The 17,276-nt window shown below is 45.1% G+C and overlaps 1 protein-coding gene across 1 annotated transcript in view; it reads right to left on the bottom strand.

The window, feature by feature from the left end:
* Positions 1 to 3,179: 3,179 nt before the first annotated feature.
* Positions 3,180 to 17,276, bottom strand: part of LOC123485457 (A disintegrin and metalloproteinase with thrombospondin motifs 19-like) — a gene marked incomplete at its 5' end in the record, with an annotated part of 74,909 nt that continues 60,812 nt past the window's right edge. Inside the window, 2 exons of the mRNA XM_045216381.1 lie at positions 3,180 to 4,739; positions 14,312 to 14,489. Coding sequence (XP_045072316.1) covers positions 4,588 to 4,739; positions 14,312 to 14,489 — 330 coding nt within the window. The remainder of the gene's footprint in view (positions 4,740 to 14,311; positions 14,490 to 17,276) is intronic.

Here is a 17,276-nt window from a genome sequence, read left to right as displayed (position 1 = left end):
TGACATGGTGACACCTGAGTCATCGGAGTATTGTCTAATGCAAGGCTAATACTATGCTCTAAGGTGTGATAACTATATAAGTAAGTGTTTCCCAAACCTCTCCATTTATTTGATCTATTCCAATACTAGCACATTTAACTGATCAACATTCATCAAGCCCTTGATTAGGTGATCTTGTACTGGGAAATTACTGTAAGTATCATAGGCTATGGAAGACAATGCAAGATTTGTACAATGTAATACTTTTCCCCCTTATGTAATAAACTACAGTAGTCTTATTAAATCCACAGCAGTCATATTTTTACATTTTAGTCATTTAGCAGACGCTCTTATCCAGAGCGACTTACAGTTAGTGAGTGCATACATTTTTCATACTGGCCCCCCCCCGTGGGAATCGAACCCACAACCCTGGCGTTGCAAGCGCCATGCTCTACCAACTGAGCTACAGGAGGCCCAGGTATTGATATCTTCCAGTGATGCGAAGGTTCACCATTTGAGGCAGACTCAGAATAAATGAAAGGTTTGAGCGATCGTTTACATTCCCTGATAGCAGACGACTGCGGGACAAATCTGACACTGCAATGTCTGACCTTATCGTGGCAAAGATCTGGTTTAGGCAACCAGACCGGGACCAACATTCCAAGTGGTATCTGGTAAGCGGTAGCCTTGTAGAAATGGGGCCGAATTTGAGCAACAATAATAAGTCAGGAATCTGTATTTAGAATTAAGAAACATTGTGTTCATTGACAGACCTGATATAGGAGCAACAATTAGTGGTCCTGTTTGGTTCAGTTGGTCAGAGGACGAAGCTTTCAATTTGTATTTATTTATATAGTTGTTTTGAGGACAACTTTGAGCATTCAAGCAAAATCCAAGCAATACAATATGACGTGGAAACCATAGGAACAAACAAATAATGGAGAATCTATTTTATTTTTTCGCAGAAAGATGATATGCAGGCAGTTTATTCTCCTACACAACTGCAAGATAATTACGAGACAATGCTACATATAGGTACGTAGGAGCCATTTAAAAAAAAAAAATGACACGGTCTTACAGTGAAAAATGCTATAAAAGGTCAATTTTAATTCAATTCAACGACACTCAACTTCAACTTTGTTTTCAGCCAATGACAGAAGGTATAAACCAAGCAGTATTTTTTTGCACCATGTGACGCCTAGATTGAGGGCTCATGGGAACCAGAGTGGGGTGAAGTTGCCCCTAGACACTGATCTAGGGTCAGTTAAGCATGTTCCCCTCTAATGGTTAAAGGTTAGGATTGGGGGAGGGGAGGCTGATCCTAGATCTATACCTAGGGGAAACTTCACCCCAGAGCCAAACCATTACCAGTGCAGCAGTACTTCAGTGTAAACATGTACAGTGTTTCTTAGTTCTACATTATCTCTATTCAAGTAGAGGGCCGTGGAGTGACACACTAGAAACAGTCATCGTTGTGTGAATAGCATATACAGCAGATTGTTCTAGTGAAGCAGCTTGCTGTTCAGATGTTGCTGTTCAGATGTTGTCATTCTAACATTGACTTTAACATACAAGACAGCCTTGGGTTCATCCTAGTGTACACAACCAAGGTAGGCCATACTGTACTAACTATCTGACGGAAATGTGAATGATAGCTTACGATACGACTAAATAATGTCCCTTTAGCGCTTTTGAAACAAATTTTGAAATACTGATACAGATCACGTGATTTAAAATGGAGGATTATTTCCCTTTAGGAACCCTCCTGAAGACACTGAGATCCAAATCCTAACTTGGAGATCTGTGCGCGTAACTGGGATGCGTTCAGTTTGATTCAACGTTTGCTACGTTGCGTGACGGTTTGTACTGAACTACGTTTCACCCAAACGATGCACAGTGTACTGCAACAGCCTTTGAGGTATGTTTGCTCCTGTTTGGTGGGTGTGGCCTGATCAATATGGGTGTGGCCTGATAAATATGGGTGTGACCATTTGAAAATCGCAAAACTCGCGCAGCACACACACCATACAATCTCCCTCGCCACCACATTCAACTGGTCGTTCAGTACAGTACCATTTCCGTTGAATTAAAACGTTGAACACCGTTATGTGTGACGTACTGAACACACCCCTGATGTCAATGTTAGATTTGAGGGAAAATTCAAGGTTTGCGCAGATCTCAAAATTGGAACCTGTGACACAGAGAATTTGCCAAGATCATCCGAAAAACATTGAAGTCAAACATGGGTCTTCATCTTCAAGCTTTCCACACAACTGTTTCAGTCCAAACAGATCCTAAGTCAGCACCATTGTTAACATATGCATAGACAACATTAATTCAGTAAATGTTACAATATGGTATTTTCTCCAACTTTAAGCAAGCCTCAGCCATTTGGCAACACTTCATGTTAAACCTAGAACCCAAAAGTACACTCATGAGCACCACATAAACACCACATCAACAGCACATTACTACAAAGAGACATTCAAGCTAAATAATATGTCCATAATAAGAATATATTTGCTGTCATTAATTAGAAGTATCATCAATTATCCAAATCCCTCCAAAGCCACATTGTTGCTTACAGTGTTCGACATTAAGCCAAACATGTACAAAGCAAATGAAGCACTGAAAGTCCTAAACCCTAAAACATAATATCAATCAAACGTAAGTGTCTTTGCAGCTGTAATGCTTTCAGTATTGCTTCAAAATGGACAGTATTGTGAATTCTGTTTGAGATAGATTAAACATACCATTTGTGTCTCTAAACACATTTTTGCTAAACTTGATTAAGGAGAAGAACGTCATTATATTTACTCAAGGCTGGAAACCAAAGTCTCAGCAGTGGCTATACCAAGCAGACAGCATGAAGTTCACCAACGCTGAAATAGATAGGAAAGTTTGTGGTCACATTCTTAAATAACGTAGGTGCAGGGACAAAGAAGTCAACTTGAGAAAAAAAACTGAAAGTCCTGCACACTATTTATGCTCCCAAATATCACCTTTTATCAGACAACGTTTCCATCCACAAAGATCTTCATCAGGTCGTTTTGTCAGGTCGTTTTGTCAGGTCGTTTTGTCAGGTCGTTTTGTCAGGTCGTTTTGTCAGGTCGTTTTGACAGGTCGTTTTCACAGGTTGTTTTGTCAGGTCGTTTTGTCAGGTCGTTTTGTCAGGTTGTTTTGTCAGGTCGTTTTGTCAGGTCGTTTTGTCAGGTCGTTTTGTCAGGTCGTTTTGTCAGGTCGTTTTGACAGGTCGTTTTGACCTGACGAAGATCCTTGTGGATGGAAATGTTGTCAGATAAAAGGTGGTATTTGGGAGAATAAACATTGTGCTGGACTTTATTTTTTTTTAAAGAAACTGATAGGAAACCAGTAGACCTAGATCCAATGGTACGCTTGATTAAGTTTGGACTTTGCACTTTTGGCACTATTGCATTGGTTACATTATACAGGGTTAACTAAATGAGTGGAAACTAAGTGGTATACCTTGATGGATTTTGTCTGATTTTCAATGTGATATGAATGAAGATAAATCAGAAAAAAATACAGTATGGAAAATAGTAAGAAATGTACAAAATATTAGCACAAGTTAACATGATTAAAAACAAAAACTTCTCCAAAAACACCAAAGAGTTGGATCCTTATGTAGATCTACAGTATATCATCTCAACAGATCCCAGGTGAAGGCTGGTCAACAATTACACCCTCAAAAGAGATGTGCTTAGACCGACTCAATACCAATAACATGACATAGTATGGACTCAGTACCAATAACATGACATAGTATGGACTCAATACCAATAACATGACATAGTATGGACTCAATACCAATAACATGACATAGGATGGACTGAATACCAATAACATGACATAGTATGGACTCAATACCAATAACATGACATAGTATGGACTCAATACCAATAACATGACATAGGATGGACTGAATACCAATAACATGACATAGAATGGACTCAATACCAATAACATGACATAGAATGGACTCAATACCAATAACATGACATAGTATGGACTGAATACCAATAACATGACATAGTATGGACTGAATACCAATAACATGACATAGTATGGACTCAATACCAATAACATGACATAGGATGGACTCAATACCAATAACATGACATAGGATGGACTCAATACCAATAACATGACATAGTATGGACTCAATACCAATAACATGACATAGGATGGACTGAATACCAATAACATGACATAGTATGGACTCAATACCAATAACATGACATAGAATGGACTCAATACCAATAACATGACATAGTATCGACTCAATACCAATAACATGACATAGTATGGACTCAATACCAATAACATGACATGACATGTATGGACTCAATACCAATAACATGACATAGAATGACTCAATACCACAAACATGAAATCATATTGACTCAATACCAATAACACAATGTACTAATGACACATTTACAGTGCTTATAATCTACCGCTGGTTAGGTCGAAACGGGTGTGTTCTGTCCATCCTACATGTTGGAATAAGTGCACTTGATATACATAAATAGGATTTGACACCTAAGTTTGCCCCTGGAAGGACGGGGCGAGGGGACGAGTGGAGGGTCAACTTCTCTTCTGCATCTTCTGTGCGTAAAAGTCCCGGCAAGTTTCACAGCAGCGTTGATACCAGCGCATGTCTTGGCAGAGGTTCTTCTCGCGGATGACTTTGCAGTAAACCGGCCACTGGTCCCGTAAACACTTGAACGTCAGGGCAGCTACGGAGGATGGGAGGAGAGATTCAGTTTGGTTATTCCGGTGCATCACCAATAGGTGGCAGTATTATACACATTTCACAGAGAGAGCTTCCCTTCCTTTACTTTCAACTTTGCATTTATTTGAGATGAAATAAAAATATAATTACAAATCTATCATGTAAAACAGAGATTACAGTGAAAGTCCAACTGCCATGTTGTAATTTCAGGGCTGTCAAAAATAATGGGTATTATAGTAGCAGATTATTAGCCACACCTAAAACACAATGACTAAAGGATGATGGCTGACGCAGATTATTGCTGATTATTGCACATTGCTACATACTCAAGCAGTCCTATATTGTCCAAAAGCTTCCAAATAGTCTATTTCATAGGTCTGACTTATAGTCTCTCTCTCTCTCCCTCTCCCTCTCTCTCTCTCTCTCTCTCTCTCTCTCTCTCTCTCTCTCTCTCTCTCTCTCTCTCTCTCTCTCTCTCTCTCGCTCTCGCTCTCTCTGTCTCTCTCGTCTGTCTCTCTCTCTCCAGTAAAATCTGTCCTAAAAAAGCTCAGTCCATTAACACTAACACCCGTTTATACGAGCTCAGAGTTCTCAAGAGGACGCGAGTTCACGAGGATAACCTAATTTCATTTGTGTGTGGGGCTGCTGTGCTGGTTAGGGGAGTGGGTCGGTACTCTGCACGTTACATTTCTGCAACACACACTACTACTCTTTCGCACAATCAACAACATTATATTATGTCCGTTCCATCGCATTCCGTTTGCGTTGGGCAGCGCTCTGAACAAACTCAGATCTCGGGGCATGGACACTGTGTTGACATAGTTCTTGAAGTGAACAGGCCCTGGTAATGAAGCCAGGAGTTGTAAACATCCCTCTGGGACCACCAACATGGGGGCTGCTTCCCAAATGACATTCTATCCCCTATGTAGTAGTGCACTACTTTTGACCAGGGCTGATTGGGGCTCTGGTCAAAAGTAGTGCACTACATAAGGAATAGGGTGCCATTTGGGACAGCCACGGTCTCTATCCACCCCGTAACGTTCCAGAGGCGGCTAGAGAGGGCTGCCACTTCTTGTATGCGTCTCTATTCCCTAGTGCACTACCTTTGACCAGCCCCCCTATGGGCTCTGGTCAAAAGTAGTGCATTACATAGGGAATAGGGTGCCATTTGGGACTTAATCCTTCTCTCGATGGCGTTCTGCTGTTTTTGAGATGGCGTGAAGTCTCCACCAAGGCGAACACAAAAGGAACACAACACCCGTGGCTGGGGTGGGATTAGTGGGAACGCCATGGCGACAGACAGTAAAACAACTCACACCTCTTCATTCTTCTGTCTCCCGACATCTGAGTCATCCTTTTGACTTCATGGGAAAATTTCTGAGTCATCCCTTTTGGGTTCTTGGGAAATTCAACTGCTAATTCTACCATGCAGCTGTGCGGCTGAGGCCATTGTTATTGCGACTGATACACAGTAGTAGAGGTGTAACAGTGTTTCAAGTTTTTATTAGTTGTACGGGATACACATGGTATACACCGTCCAACGAAATGCTTACTTGCAGGTTCGTTCTCGAAAATGTAACTACAATAATAAATAATAATAATAATAAAAAAAGATGTTTAAATTTTTTTTTACAAATAAAAGTAAATGTCTCAGTAGAATAGAAGAAACATTTTAGCATAAGTACAGTGGGGAAAAAAAGTATTTAGTCAGCCACCAATTGTGCAAGTTCTCCCATTTAAAAAGATGAGAGAGGCCTGTAATTTTCATCATAGGTACACGTCAACTATGACAGACAAATTGAGAAAAAAAATTCCAGAAAATCACATTGTAGGATTTTTAATGAATTTATTTGCAAATTATGGTGGAAAATAAGTATTTGGTCACCTACAAACAAGCCCGATTTCTGGCTCTCACAGACCTGTAACTTCTTCTTTAAGAGGCTCCTCTGTCCTCCACTCGTTACCTGTATTAATGGCACCTGTTTGAACTTGTTATCAGTATAAAAGACACCTGTCCACAACCTCAAACAGTCACACTCCAAACTCCACTATGGCCAAGACCAAAGAGCTGTCAAGGACACCAGAAACAAAATTGTAGACCTGCACCAGGCTGGGAAGACTGAATCTGCAATAGGTAAGCAGCTTGGTTTGAAGAAATCAACTGTGGGAGCAATTATTAGGAAATGGAAGACATACAAGACCACTGATAATCTCCCTCGATCTGGGGCTCCACGCAAGATCTCACCCCGTGGGGTCAAAATGATCACAAGAACGGTGAGCAAAAATCCCAGAACCACAAGGGGGGACCTAGTGAATGACCTGCAGAGAGCTGGGACCAAAGTAACAAAGCCTACCATCAGTAACACACTATGCCGCCAGGGACTCAAATCCTGCAGTGCCAGACGTGTCCCCCTGCTTAAGCCAGTACATGTCCAGGCCCGTCTGAAGTTTGATAGAGTGCATTTGGATGATCCAGAAGAGGATTGGGAGAAGGTCATATGGTCAGATGAAACCAAAATAGAACTTTTTGGTAAAAACTCAACTCGTCGTGTTTGGAGGACAAAGAATGCTGAGTTGCATCCAAAGAACACCATACCTACTTTGAATCATGGGGGTGGAAACATCATGCTTTGGGGCTGTTTTTCTGCAAAGGGACCAGGACGACTCATCCGTGTAAAGAAAGAATGAATGGGGCCATGTATCGTGAGATTTTGAGTGAAAACCTCCTTCCATCAGCAAGGGCATTGAAGATGAAACGTGGCTGGGTCTTTCAGCATGACAATGATCCCAAACACACCGCCCGGGCAACGAAGGAGTGGCTTCGTAAGAAGCATTTCCAAGGTCCTGGAGTGGCCTAGCCAGTCTCCAGATCTCAACCCCATAGAAAATCTTTGGAGGGAGTTGAAAGTCCGTGTTGCCCAGCGACAGCCCCAAAACATCACTGCTCTAGAGGAGATCTGCATGGAGGAATGGGCCAAAATACCAGCAACAGTGTGTGAAAACCTTGTGAAGACTTACAGAAAACGTTTGACCTGTGTCATTGCCAACAAAGGGTATATAACAAAGTATTGAGAAACTTTTGTTAATGACCAAATACTTATTTTCCACCATAATTTGCAAATAAATTCATTAAAAATCCTACAATGTGATTTTCTGGAATTTATTTTCTCCATTTGTCTGTCATAGTTGACGTGTACCTATGATGAAAATTACAGGCCTCTCTCATCTTTTTAAGTGGGAGAACTTGCACAATTGGTGGCTGACTAAATACCTTTTTTCCCCACTGTATAATTCCTGAAAGAACAATTTATAGACCAATATTTACACGTGTTTTAGGGATGGGGGAATTGGGGTGGGCAAGGGTTTAAATTGTGCAGTATTTAACAATAATAATGAGAGTCTGCTAGCATGAATGTATGTGTGTGTGTGTGTGTATGTGTGTGTGTGGATGAGTGTATATCTGTGTGGGTATGTGTGTGTGTGTGTGTGTGTGTGTGTGTGTGTGTTGATGAGTGTATATCTGTGTGGGTATGTGTGTGTGTGTGTGTGTGTGTGTGGATGAGTGTATATCTGTGTGGGTATGTGGATGTGTGCGTGAGTGAGTGCATGCCTGCTAAGGTGCGGAGAGTCAGTGCAGGTGGTCAGTCCAGTTCAAGTGTTCAGCAGTCTGATGGCTTGTAGATAGAAACTCTCTCTGAGCCTGTTGGTATCAGACCTCATGGTCCGATACCGTCCGCTGGACGGTAAGGGAGTGAACAGTTCATGGATGGGGTGTGTAGATGTCCTGGATGGGTGGGAGCACGGTCCCAGTGATGTACTGGATGGGTGGGAGCACGGTCCCAGTGATGTACTGGATGGGTGGGAGCACGGTCCCAGTGATGTACTGGACGGGTGGGAGCATGGTCCCAGTGATGTACTGGATGGGTGGGAGCACGGTCCCAGTGATGTACTGGACGGGTGGGAGCATGGTCCCAGTGATGTACTGGATGGGTGGGAGCACGGTCCCAGTGATGTACTGGATGGGTGGGAGCACGGTCCCAGTGATGTACTGGATGGGTGGGAGCACGGTCCCAGTGATGTCCTGGATGGGTGGGAGCACGGTCCCAGTGATGTACTGGATGGGTGGGAGCACGGTCCCAGTGATGTACTGGATGGGTGGGAGCACGGTCCCAGTGATGTACTGGGCTGTCTTCACCACTCACTGGAGGGCCTTGCGGTCGTGGACAGAGAAATTCCCGTAACAAGCTGTGATGAAACCGATCAGGATGCTCTCGATGGCGCAGCGGTAGTATTTGGAGAAGAGCCGGGGTGGAATGCCACATTTCTTCAGCCGACTTAGGAAGTAGAGACGCTGTAGCAACCTTTTGACAAGAGTGGTGGTGATGTTGGTCCATGACAAGTCCTCGATGATGTGGACGCAGAGGAACTTAAAACTGCTGACTTTCTCTACTGCGGTCCCGTTGATGTGGATCGGGGCATGTTCCCTGCATGGAAGTCAACAATGAACTATTTTGTTTTGCTGACGTTAAGGGAGAGGTTGTTGTCCTGGCACCACAATGCCAGTTAACTTACCTCCTCCTTATTGGCTGACTCGTCGTTGTTGGTTATCAGGCCCACAACCGTGGTGTCGTCAGCAAACTTGATGATGGACTTGGTGTCGTGCAAAGCCACGCAGACGTATGTGAACAGAGAGTACAGCAGAGGGCTGAGGGCACACCCCTGGCCCTGTGTTAAGACTCATTGTGGAGGAGATGTTGTTGCCAATCCTCACAGCCTGTGGTCTGCCCTAGAGGAAGTCCAGGATCCAGTTGCAGAGGGTGGTGTCCAGACCCAGGGCTCTGAGCTTGGTGTCGAGCTTGGAGGGAACAATAGTATTGTGTAAGGGTTGGTGTGAGGTGTGACCCAGGTGCGGTGCAGGATATGCAGTAGGCAGTAAGCAAGGATGGTGAAACAAGGATCTTTACTGGTGGCCCAAAAGCCAGGATACAAAACAACGGACTATTCACGAAAACATATGAGGAGCACAAAGGTCTCCAAAAAACAGACCGACAACAAACAATACGAAATACTAACTCTGACTGGAAAAACACAATGACACAGGGAGAACACTTCTCGAGTACCTGTAACTCTGTCACGTGATCCGACACTAATACGTACTGCTTGACATTCAGGAACTAGCAGAGAAAACTGAGCCAGGGAACACAGGGAAGTGAGGGCATAAATACACAGGTGAATCAGATAGACACAGGTGACACCAATAGGCAGATAATTAGTCCCGACTGTGAGTGAGGAGGTGCCTATGGTTGTTGGAGGATGACACCTAGTGGGTCTCTCCGGAACTGCGACCCACTCCTGTAACAGTATTGAATGCTGAACTGTAGTCAGTGAACAGCATTCTCACATAGGGTGTTTCCTCTTGTCCAGATGTGTTACGGCCGTGTGAATAGCGATGGAAATAGCATCTTCCGTGGATCTGTTGGAGCTGTAGGCAGCGGTAGGGTCCAGTGTGCCCGGCATGCTGACCTTGACGTGGGCCATGACCAGCCTCTCGAAGGGCACTTCATGATTACCGGGGCGATAGTCATTTGGGCATGTCACCTTGTTTTTTCTTGGGCACTGGGACGATGGTGGTGTCTCCTTGAAGCATATTGGGGGACAATGGACAGGTTGAAGATGTCTGAGAAGACGCCCGCCAGCTGGTAAGCACACACTCTGAGGACGCTGCCAGGGATACCATCTGGGCCACAGGTTTTGTGAGTATTCACTCTTTTTTTGAGTTTTCCTCTCGTCAGCCTCTGAGCGTGAAAGCACCCGTTTGTCCGGAGCATGGCTCGGTATTGTCTGCCTCGAAGCGAGCATAGAATGTGTAAAGCTCATCTGAGAGGGATGCTTCAGTAGGCAAAACACAGCTGGATTTTGCATTTGTAGTCCTCGATGGTCTGTAGTCATTGACACGCGTGTCGCGAGTCAATTAAAGTTTGAGTCTGTATTGTCTTTCTGCGTCCCTAATGGATTTGCGGAGCTCGTACCTGCTTGCCTTGTACTCATCGCTGCCACCGAGTCATCAGGATTCATTCTGCTGACATTGAATGCTGCAATACAGGCTCTCAGCATGCTATGGATATCTCCTTTCATCCAGGGTTTTTGGTTGGGATATGTCCGGGTTGTTATTGTGGGTAAAACATCATCAACACATTTCCTAATGAAGCCTGTGACAGACAATGTACACTGAGCGTACAAAACATTAAGGACACCTGCTCTTTCCATGACATAGACTGACCAGGTGAATCCAGGTGAAAGCTATGATACCTTACTGATGTCACTTGTTAAATCCACTTCAATCTGGGTAGATGAAGGGGAGGAGACAGGTTAATGAAGGATTTTTTTAAGCCTTGAGACAATTGAGACATGGATTGTGTATATGTGCCATTCAGGGGTGAATGGGCAAGACTCAATATTAGGAAGGTGTTCTTAATGTTTTGTACACTCAGTATATATTCCTTAATGTTTGGAAGTCCTGGGTGGATGAATATTGGAACATATTCCAATCAGTATTCTCAAAACAGCATTGAGTCTGCCTCCTCTGTCCAACACCTCACTCGTCTGGGTTGGTGGCTCCCTCTTGAGTTGCTGCTTGTAGGTGGGGAGTAGGAACAGAGAGACATGATCTGATTGTATTGTAAAAAACAGTGATGATATTAGTTGCTATTGACTGCATGGTAATATGTATATCATACAAGTGGTATTGGTCCTATATCTATGGTAACTGTGTGGATTATGGGCTAGCTTTTTGTCTAAGCATGTTTACATAGTATCTGTGTTTTATTTTATACTTTGTAGCCCTAATCTCACATTGAACAGACTATTGAGCAGACAATTGTCTGTTTTTGCATTCAGTCTCTATTGTACCATTATACAGATTGTACCCCAACAGACGTATGTCTGTTCTAAAGAGAATGGATAAACATGGAATATGTAAAAAATGAATGTGAGTGAATAAAAAAAGTAAAATGAATGTGAGAGAGGCTTGAGGCACAAACTTTCATATTTTCCAGATTCCTGGAGGAGCTTAGCATTACCAGCTGTGAAGGTTTTAGGGGGGTGACGGAGGGGAGGAGGGGAGCAGGAGGGGGGAGCTGCTACCCTGGTGTACCACAGACACCCCTCCCTCCAGCTGCATCTCTGCTCGGGACGGGAACACGAGCCGGCGTCCTCTAATTATAAACATCATGCCATATAACTATAACTGCCCTCAGCCCCAACCTCAGCCTCAGCAGGCTCGGACTCAGCAGCCTCAGCCTCAGCCCCAGGCTCAGCAGCCTCAGCAGCCTCAGCCCCAGTCCCAACCTCAGCCTCAGCAGGCTCGGACTCAGCAGCCTCAGCCTCAGCCCCAGGCTCAGCAGCCTCAGCCCCAGTCCCAACCTCAGCCTCAGCCCCAGCTTCAACCTCAGCCTCAGCCTCAGCTTCAACCTCAGCCTCAGCCCTGGCCGCCCCAGCCTCAGCCTCAGCTTCAACCTCAGCCCTGGCCGCCCCAGCCTCAGCCTCAGCTTCAATCTCAGCCCCAGCCTCAGCCCCAGCCTCAGCTTCAACCTCAGCCTCAGCCCTGGCCGCCCCAGCCCCAGCCTCAGCTTCAACCTCAGCCCCAGCCTCAGCCCCAGCCTCAGCCCCAGCCTCAGCTTCAACCTCAGCCTCAGCCCTGGCCGCCCCAGCCCCAGCCTCAGCCCCAGCCTCAGCCCCAGCCTCAGCTTCAACCTCAGCCTCAGCCCTGGCCGCCCCAGCCCCAGCCTCAGCTTCAACCTCAGCCTCAGCCCTGTCCGCCCCAGCAGCTCTTCCCCAGCTGCAATTTATGATAAACTATGCACACTCTTCCCAGAAGGCTTAACATTTTCGAACGACGTCGTCTGGAACCATCCAGGGATTGTGTCCCAAATGGCACCCTATTCCCTATATAGTGTACTACTTTTGACCAGGGCCCATAATGTTCTGGTCCAAAATAGTGCACTGTATAGGGAATAGGGTGCCATTTGGGACACACCCAGGGACGTGGGGGCAGAAGGGTTGGTGGAACGTGCAAACCGTGAAATTCACTGCAGGCTTAAAAAAAAAGGAAAATGGCAAGTGTGTCTGGGGTCAACGGAGGTCGTTGAGTGGTGTGTCTGGGGTCAACGGAGGTCGTTGAGTGGTGTGTCTGGGGTCAACGGAGGTCGTAGAGTGGTGTGTCTGGGGTCAACGGAGGTCGTTGAGTGGTGTGTCTGGGGTCAACGGAGGTCGTTGAGTGGTGTGTCTGGGGTCAACGGAGGTCGTTGAGTGGTGTGTCTGGGGTCAACGGAGGTCGTAGAGTGGTGTGTCTGGGGTCAACAGAGGTCGTTGAGTGGTGTGTCTGGGGTCAACGGAGGTCGTTGAGTGCTGTGTCTGGGGTCAACGGAGGTCGTTGAGTGGTGTGTCTGGGGTCAACGGAGGCCGTTGAGTGGTGTGTCTGGGGTCAACGGAGGTCGTTGAGTGCTGTGTCTGGGGTCAACGGAGGTCGTTGAGTGGTGTGTCTGGGGTCAACGGAGGCCGTTGAGTGGTGTGTCTGGGGTCAACGGAGGCCGTTGAGTGGTGTGTCTGGGGTCAACAGAGGTCGTTGAGTGGTGTGTCTGGGGTCAACGGAGGTCGTTGAGTGGTGTGTCTGGGGTCAACGGAGGCCGTTGAGTGCTGTGTCTGGCATGCTCGTGAATAGGCGGCATTATACAACGCAGCATAATCCCACAGCTTGAGGCTGCACATAATATTTTTCATGAAGTCATCAAAACATTGCACATTTAGATTGCCGGGGCCTCTGCCTTGCTCGGGAAGTGGTGGGCCAAACTTTCCACATCAACGCTGGCCAATTAATGGGTTTTGAACTGACTCGGAATGAGCTCGAGATACTTTGAGGATACTCTTTTGGAAACCCTACACAGCGCGATGTCTGTCAGAGAGCCCATTGTGCGCGAGACAAATTATGAATCTAATGGATTCGTACCATACTGAAATAATGAGGCAGAGCAACCCTTGGGAACTTTCGACGGACTTGGGAAGCTATGATAGATAAAAGAGCTCGAATGGTGATACAAGCTGCACCTGGGGAACGGTTATTTAAGTAGAAACAACAGGAACAAACAACAAGGATTATTGTTATTGTTAATTTATTAATTATTAATAATAAGTATTTTATTAGGTTATTATATTAATCTATAGATTAATTATTATCAGTATCAGGGTCAATCTATTTTATTTTATTTTTATTTCACCTTTATTTAACCAGGTAAGCCAGTTGAGAACAAGTTCTATAGATGAAGATAGAGCTCAACTTGTGTCTTAAACCCATGCAAGCATCAAGTGAGTTCAGGCCTTCTTTGATATTCAATCTTTAAGTCAAAGACTTTAAGTCAAAGAATAAACTGTGTTGATAAAAAAAACCTGACTCTGAAAAGAATGGGCAATTCTCCAATTCATTTTCTGAATAACATTTCTGAACTGAATTGGAATGGATCCCTACCCTGTTAAACATGAACTCAGGAGGTGGTGACGGTGATGACATCACGTGATACTTACCCAGGCGTGGCGAGGTGATGGTGTTGACGTTGATCCTCTCGTTGCACGCCTGTTGCTGACACGGCCGGTACGCCGCCGGCTTCTCCGACGTGAAGCACTCGTTGCCGTGGCGCCCGGTGATCTTGTGCATGCACTGGATAACCCGGGACTGCATGCCTTTACCACAGGTGACCGAGCACTGTCAAAACCGTAACACACAGCATAAGATCAGAGGCCCTGTCAACACTGTAACACACAGCATAAGATTATGTCAGTGGCCATAATGTCAAATATAATGCAAAATATAATGTGCTTACACTTTATAGTATGGTCCAATATTTACTTGTTGGTATGAGCTCATACTGATTAGATATGAACTCCCCTCACCTGGTTGTCTAGGTCTTAATTGATGAGTTAGGAACTCCCCTCACCTGGTTGTCTAGGTCTTAATTGATGAGTTAGGAACTCCCCTCACCTGGTTGTCTAGGTCTTAATTGATGAGTTAGGGACTCCCCTCGCCTGGTTGTCTAGGTCTTAATTGGACACACATTGAAAGGAAATAACAGCAGACATTTGATATCCGTTTGGTTATGAAAGCATTATGACTTTTGACCTCGTGTTAAGTGTCACCCACCACAGCCCCTGGTCAGTGCCCCAGTATGTGAATGTATGTAGGAGTGATCCATATAATGAGCTTGCATCACGCACTTGGGCCAAGACAAAAATCAGAGGTGAAAGACCTGCCAAGGCATGAGTGGAACACCGGCTTCAGCTCTTGGCTGCGGCCAGCCCGAGCTGTTTCAGTGGCCGGCTGCTGTTCGCCAAAACACAGAGAGACTCAGGCCTAAATATGTCCAACCCGGCAGAGACAGAGTGAATTTTATACAGGAGGCGCTGCGATGAATAGTGGCAGAGCCAGATGAATATAGCCTTGTAATCCCTTCTCCAATGTATAAAAAAAAAAACAGCTTTCTAGACTTTAAAAAAGGTGGGGGCTGGGGAGATGGAGTCCGTCCGCTTTCAACTCGAGGCTTTTTCGACATGAGCTGACTTCGTAATGCATTTACGTGGAGGTGAGTGTTTAAATAACAGACAGCTGTTGTGAATAGAACAGCATGTTGGGGATCAGGCATGTCTGGACGGAGCGAGCAGCGAGAGAACGGCCTCGGCGGCGCTCCTATTCACCCGATACATTAGTCTGCTTTAGCCATACCGACGCTCGGGAAGATGGCAAATTCATCTCAGGGTTTGGCAGGGATATGACAGAGCACTCCCCATGACGATTTGTAGATTTCCAGAGAGAGAGAGAGAGAGAGAGAGAGAGAGAGAGAGGAGCAGAGCGAGAGCGAGAGCGAGAGCGAGCAGAGAGAGAGAGAGAGAGAGAGAGAGAGAGAGAGAGAGAGAGAGAGAGAGAGCGAGAGCGAGAGCGAGAGCGAGAGAGAGAGAGAGAGAGAGAGAGAGAGAGAGAGAGAGAGAGAGAGAGAGAGAGAGAGAGAGAGAGAGAGAGAGAGAGAGAGAGAGAGAGAGAGAGAGAGAGAGAGAGAGAGAGAGAGGGAGAGGGAGAGGGAGAGGGAGAGAGAGAGAGAGAGAGAGAGAGAGAGAGAGAGAGAGAGAGATGAGAGAGAGAGAGAGAGAGAGAGAGAGAGAGAGAGAGAGAGCGAGAGCGGAGAGCGAGAGCTAGAGCGAGAACGAGAGAAGAGAGAGAGAGAGAGAGAGAGAGACAGAGAGAGAGAGAGAGAGAGAGAGAGAGAGAGAGAGGAGAGAGAGAGAGAGAGAGAGAGAGAGAGAGAGAGAGAGAGAGAGAGAGAGAGCGAGAGCAGAGCGAGAGCGAGAGCGAGAGCGAGAGAGAGAGAGAGAGAGAGAGAGAGAGAGAGAGAGAGAGAGAGAGAGAGAGAGAGAGAGAGAGAGAGAGAGAGAGAGAGAGAGAGAGAGAGAGAGAGAGAGAGAGAGAGAGAGAGAGAGAGAGAGAGAGAAAGTGATGTTTTTGCCCACAATCCCTTAGTTTGACTTGAAAATGACCCAAAAGATACACGCCTTTGAGCTGCTGAGATGTAGAGGTGGAATACAACAATGCAATAGACAGGAAATAATCGAATACGCTTTTGAAAAAGTCAAAGTAAGCCCATGTATTTATATAAGGATCGATTTAGTTAAGATTTTCTAGGTGTGATTGAGTTCATTCCCATTTACTGTATATGGCTACAGTAGGCCATGAACATGTTATAACGACTATGTAAAGTATTCTAGGGGCACTTTTATTAGCATTACCACAAATGAAGTGGTTTATAGTCACATATTAAGGGATTTGTGGTTCTGCAAAGCCACCGAGTTGAAGAAAAAAAGAGAAAAGCGATGACTCGAAAACATATCGTCCGTTCCCAGCTCCCACAACCTCACCGCTTTGCCACCCCATTGGAACAATGTTCACAAAGGGCCGGGCCATCTGAGTCAACTGTTAACGCAGTGGAAATGTGGATCATTAGTGTTGCCACCGTCCAGTAAACTTGGAGTTTGCAAATTCACAGTACATTGCACATACAAAACAAATGCTGTATTACCCCTCCCCCATGACGGTGTCCCAGTATAAAGTCAGCTTACACAGCGATGTTATAAGTTGCATCGTCCATTTTATACTTCACCAAAATGGCTTAAAACTTCACTTTTACCTCAGTGTAGTTGGCAGAAGCTAGTCAGTGGGAGACACCTGACAGCCATTACAAACCACACGTCTTGCTAATACAGCAGAGAAGGCTACGGTCATTTTGAGCTAATTTGCCATTTAGGTCATTGTTGGAATCAGGGTTGAGGTCAGTAAGATTTTAACTCAATTCACTCTTACTGTTTATTGTGGAACTACTCTCAATAGGGGTGATAATACAGACAACTAACAACCCAAATAATTAAATAGAACACTAGTACTGTCATTATTATAGTTGTAGTAGTAGTAGTAGTAGTGGTACTAGTAGTAATAATAGTACTAGTAGTA

Source organism: Coregonus clupeaformis, unplaced genomic scaffold (genome assembly GCF_020615455.1).
Source record: "Coregonus clupeaformis isolate EN_2021a unplaced genomic scaffold, ASM2061545v1 scaf0699, whole genome shotgun sequence".
Taxonomy (NCBI): domain Eukaryota; kingdom Metazoa; phylum Chordata; class Actinopteri; order Salmoniformes; family Salmonidae; genus Coregonus; species Coregonus clupeaformis.
Note: the sequence above shows the minus strand (reverse complement) of the source record. Positions and strands in the feature narration are given on the sequence as shown.